This window comes from Gekko japonicus, unplaced genomic scaffold (assembly GCF_001447785.1).
Source record: "Gekko japonicus isolate JY-2015 unplaced genomic scaffold, Gekko_japonicus_V1.1 scaffold4765, whole genome shotgun sequence".
Lineage (NCBI taxonomy): Eukaryota > Metazoa > Chordata > Lepidosauria > Squamata > Gekkonidae > Gekko > Gekko japonicus.
Genome location: NW_015167196.1, coordinates 42,314 through 46,913, shown reverse-complemented (window position 1 = coordinate 46,913; position 4,600 = coordinate 42,314). Strand labels below are relative to the sequence as shown.

The window sequence follows — 4,600 nt, the reverse complement described above, 5'->3', positions numbered from 1 at the left end:
GGGAGGGAGGGAGGGAGGAAGGAAGGAAGGAAGGAAGGAAGGAAGGAAGGAAGGAAGGAAGGAAGGAAGGAAGGAAGGAAGGATTAAAAGTGATTTTCACAGACTAATCTCTAATGTAAACGTTTTCCTGATGAAATCTTCCCCCTGCATTCTGCTAACATTACCCTGAACGCCACACTCACAAACTCTCAAGCCTGACTTTCCTCACAGGGCTGTTGTGAAGACAAAATGGAGGGAAGGAGAACTGCATAAGGCCCTTTGAGTCCCCAGTGTATAGAATGGTGGGGTATGAATGAAGTAAGTAAATAAATACAGTGCAGCCTCAAGCGAGGAGTATCTGACAACATTCTCCGAGGACACGAAGCTTGACTTTTAATGAGTCATGCGGTAGGAGAGAACCGCTTTAATTGGGGTGGAGGTCTGCTTTTCTAGATTTTAAATTTTGTAAGCCACCTCAAATCCAAAGAAGAGGAGGAGGAGGAGTAGATTGGATTTATACCCCGCCCTTCACTACCCAAAGGTGTCTCAGAGCGGCTTACAGACTCCTTTCCCTTCCCCTCCCCACAACAGACACCCTGTGAGGTGGGGGGGGGTGAGAGAGCTCTGACAGAAACTGCTCTTTTTCAAGGACAGCTCTTATCAGAAGAACTATGGCTTGCCCAAGGTCATCCAGCCAGGTGCAAGTGGAGGAGTGGGGAATCAAACCCAGTTCTCCCAGATTAGAGTCCGCACACTTAACCACTACACCAAACTGGCTCTCAAATTAAAAATATTAAAAATAGCTGGGGGGGAAAGGGGGAGAGAAATATCAACGAAAAATGTTTTTCTTTGCATTCATAATGCACGGGTGATATTGCTAAAAAAAAAACCCTCCCTTGGTGGAGTTCTGCGATCCCAACAGAACACATAAAGCTGCCTTATAGAAGAAGAGGAGGTTGGATTTATACCCCCCCTCACTTGTGAGTCTCAGAGTGGCTTACAAACTCCTTTCCCTTCCCCTCCCCACAACAGACACCCCGGGATGTAGGTGGTGCTAGGAGTGCTCTGAGAAAACTGCTCCCGAGAGAACAGCTCTGACAGAACTTTGACTGACCCAAGGTCACCCAGCAGCTGCATGTGGAGGAGTGGGGGATCAAACCCGGTTCTCCAGATTAGAGTCCGCTGCTCTTAACCACTACACCAAACTGGCTCTCATACTGAATCAGACTCATGGTCCACCAACTTCAGAATTGTCTACTCTGACCGGCAGCGGCTCTCCAGGGTCTCAGGCAGAGGCCTTTCCCATCACCCCCTACCTGGTCCTTTTAACCTGGGACCTTCTGCATGCCAATGAGAAGTTCTTCCACTGAGCCACAGACCCTCCCCACAGGGGAATCAAACCCTGTGGGGGGATCTCTCTCTCTCTCTCTGAGCCGTTTTAAGATTTAGAAACTAACAAGCACTTTGAATGGTGCCTGAAAGAGAACCAGATGAACAGGACGGATGGTGCTGCCTTATACTGGATCAGACCACTGGTCTATTAAGGTCAGTACTGTCTACTCAGATTCTCTCCAGGGTCTCAGGCAGAGGTCTTTTACATCACCTACTGCCTGGTCCTTTTACCTGGGATTAGAGTCCGCTGCTCTTAACCTTCTGCATGCCTGGCAGATGCTCTGCCGCTGAGCCACAACCCCTCTTTACAGTTCTCCAAGGTCTCAGGCTGAGGTCTTTCACACCACCTCCTGCCTGGTCCTTTTAACTGGAGATGATGGGGATTGAACCGGACACCTTCTGCATGCCAGGCAGAGGCTCTGCCACTGAGCCACAGCTCCTCTTTACAGTTCTCCAGGGTCTCAGGCTGAGGTCTTTCACACCACCTCCTGCCTGGTCCTTTTAACTGGAGATGATGGGGATTGAGCCGGGGACCCTCTGCACACCCAAAGCAGAAGCTCGCCCACGGAGCCATGGCCCAGTTCTTCACCTCACTCTCTCCATTCGACAGCCTTGCAAACAAACACCTGCCTCTTACTTTAAAGAACTCTTCCATCAGCTGATGGTCGGGGTGCATCTCTTTCCAAGGAAGGCGACCAAACTCGGTGTGGAGGGCGTAGAGGATGTGCTCCGGCATCTTGGGGGCCGTGCAGGTCCGGCAATAATGCATCAGGTGGAGCCAGAGCGCCCCCCGGTGGCTGGGCAGCAGCTTATCTAGAGGAAAAGGAAAGAGCAGGTGAGGGACAAATGGAGGGAGGTAAGCAGTGGGGTCCCACAAGGATTGGTACTGGGGCACAAATTAATTAACTTATGCACAAATGACCTGCAACCAGAGATGAGTTGGGTAGTGCCCAAGTTTGCAGATAACATAATATTATAGGCAGCTCATCAGAGGGAGGGCGGGAAGGGTTTGGTGTAGTGGCAGGAAGCCAGTTTGGTATAGTGGTTAAGTGTGTGGACTCTAATATGGGAGAACCGGCTTTGATTCCCCACTCCTCCACTTGCAGCTGCTGGATAACCTTGGGCAAGCCATAGTTCTGTCAGAGCTGCTCTTGAAAGAGCAGTTCTTGAAAGAGCTCTCTCAGCCCCACCTGCTTCACAGGGTGTCTGTTGTGGGGAGGGGAAGGGACAGGAGTTTGTAAGCCGCTCTGAGACTCTGAGTGAAGGGCGGGGTATAAATCCAATCTCCTCCTCCTCCTCCTCCTCCCCTCTCCTCCCCCCCTCCTCCTCTTCTTCTTCTTCTTCTTGCATCAGTGCTTACTTCTCGTGGCCCTTTCTTACACGCCCAGGGAAATACTGATTGCCGCATTGGGGTTAGGAAGCATTTATTTTCTCCAGGCCAGTTTGGCTGGAGATCCTGGAGGTTTTTTGTCATCTTTCTGGGCATGGAGCACGGGTCACTGGGTGTGTGGTGTGTGTGGGGGGGGAGGTATTTGTGAATTTCCTGCATTGTGCAAGGGGGTTAGACTAGATTACCCTGGAGGTCCCTTCCAACTCTGTGATTCTATTCAGGAGGGTGAAAACCAAAGGCTGACTGTGAAGAGTTCCAAGAGGGCCTCCACAAACTGAGTGAGTGGGCGGCAAGGTGCCAAATGGAGTTCAATTGGTCACTGTTTGGTAGTTAGACCACAAGAACACTATAATGGCTCTATTGCCACAGTCGACCAGTTCGTCAGAATTCCCACGCCACAAACTGAGAGAGCGACATGCAATGCAGCGAATGAAGCTCAGCCTTGGCAGTTCAGTTCAGGTGATACACGTTGGGACAAAAAAAATCCCAGCTTCAAGTATAGGTGAACGGGGGTCTGAACTTGCTTAAAGTGAGAGGGATAAAGACCTTGGGGTCACAGTAGATAGCTCAATGGAAGTGTCACCCCAGGGTGCTGCAGCAGCAAAAAAGGCAAACGCTATGCTATGGATTATTAGGAGAGGGGCTGAAAATAAAAATTCTGACAAGTATGGGATGCAGCATTAAGCGATGTGAGAATCTCAACCTGTCATGATCAACAGCAAGCAGGTCCAAACACACTCTTCAGGAAAAGTTATGCTTTATTGGCATACTGGTCTGTTGTCAAGTGCTACAGGTACATTGTTAGGACTATCGATTAGCGTACGGGACTCGCTACATATACTCTGATGCTTCAACTAGCTAAGCAAATGAACTTCAAGCACTCGCGCGGGGATTCTCCCGGGAGGACATTACATCATGAATGGGAGACTCTCCCCACCCCCTGAGAGCAGAATTATTCACAGCGATAATGGAACTCAAGCCCTCCCTTCTCGTCAAGGTTGCGCTGATAGCGCTGTCTGGCTGAGCCAGTTCTCATGGATGAAAGCGAGCCTCCCTTAAGTTACCCACGGCAGCAAAGCAAAGCAAGCATGCGCGCGTGCGCAAGGGTCGGGGATGAAGGTAAACAATGAAAGCATGGCAGCTAGCTGACACAACCACAATCTGAGGGGGGGGACATCACATTTGAAGAAGGGATTGGATTTAGACCCCGCCCTGCACTACACGAAGGAGTCTCAGAACAGTTTACAATCTCCTTTCCCTTCCCCTCCCTACAACAGACACCCTGGGAGGTAGGAGGGGCTGAGAGAGTTCTGAGAGAACTGCTCTTGAGAGAACAGCTCTGAGAGAACTGTGACGGACCCAAGGTCGCCCAGCTGGCTGCACATGGAGGAGTGGAGAATCAAACCCGGCTCTCCAGATTCACCGCTCTTAACCACTACACCAAACTGGCTCTTTATGTCATTGGACTATTCTCATTGTGAAGGCTATTTACATCCATGTGATTTCACAGAAATGCATAATAGTTATCAAACACTTGAAAGATTGAGTAGACTTTTCGTAATTATATCACGGTTGTTTATTTTTCATTTACCAATCCCCCGATCTCTTTGGCTACTTTTACTTTAGATTCTGGGATGGCCTACAGCAAGATTTTCTGGCTTCCAACACCAAATGCCAGTGTCTTGCCAAGCTCAGAATACCAGGAAAGAAGGCATAAGGGTGGGAAAGTATTGAGCTTCCTTCTCCACCAAATTTATGCAGACAAAAGCAACTTCAACTTCTTCAGTACAGGTGTAAAATCTGCCAGAATGGGGCGAGGTGGGAATAGAAAGAAGAGAT

At 49.6% G+C, this 4,600-nt stretch overlaps 1 protein-coding gene across 1 annotated transcript in view; it reads right to left on the bottom strand.

Moving 5' to 3' along the window:
• EPG5 (ectopic P-granules autophagy protein 5 homolog (C. elegans)) overlaps positions 1–4,600 on the bottom strand; it is a gene marked incomplete at both ends in the record, with an annotated part of 66,391 nt that overhangs the window by 20,050 nt on the left and 41,741 nt on the right. The window contains one exon of the mRNA XM_015413154.1: positions 2,009–2,184. Coding sequence (XP_015268640.1) covers positions 2,009–2,184 — 176 coding nt within the window. The remainder of the gene's footprint in view (positions 1–2,008; positions 2,185–4,600) is intronic.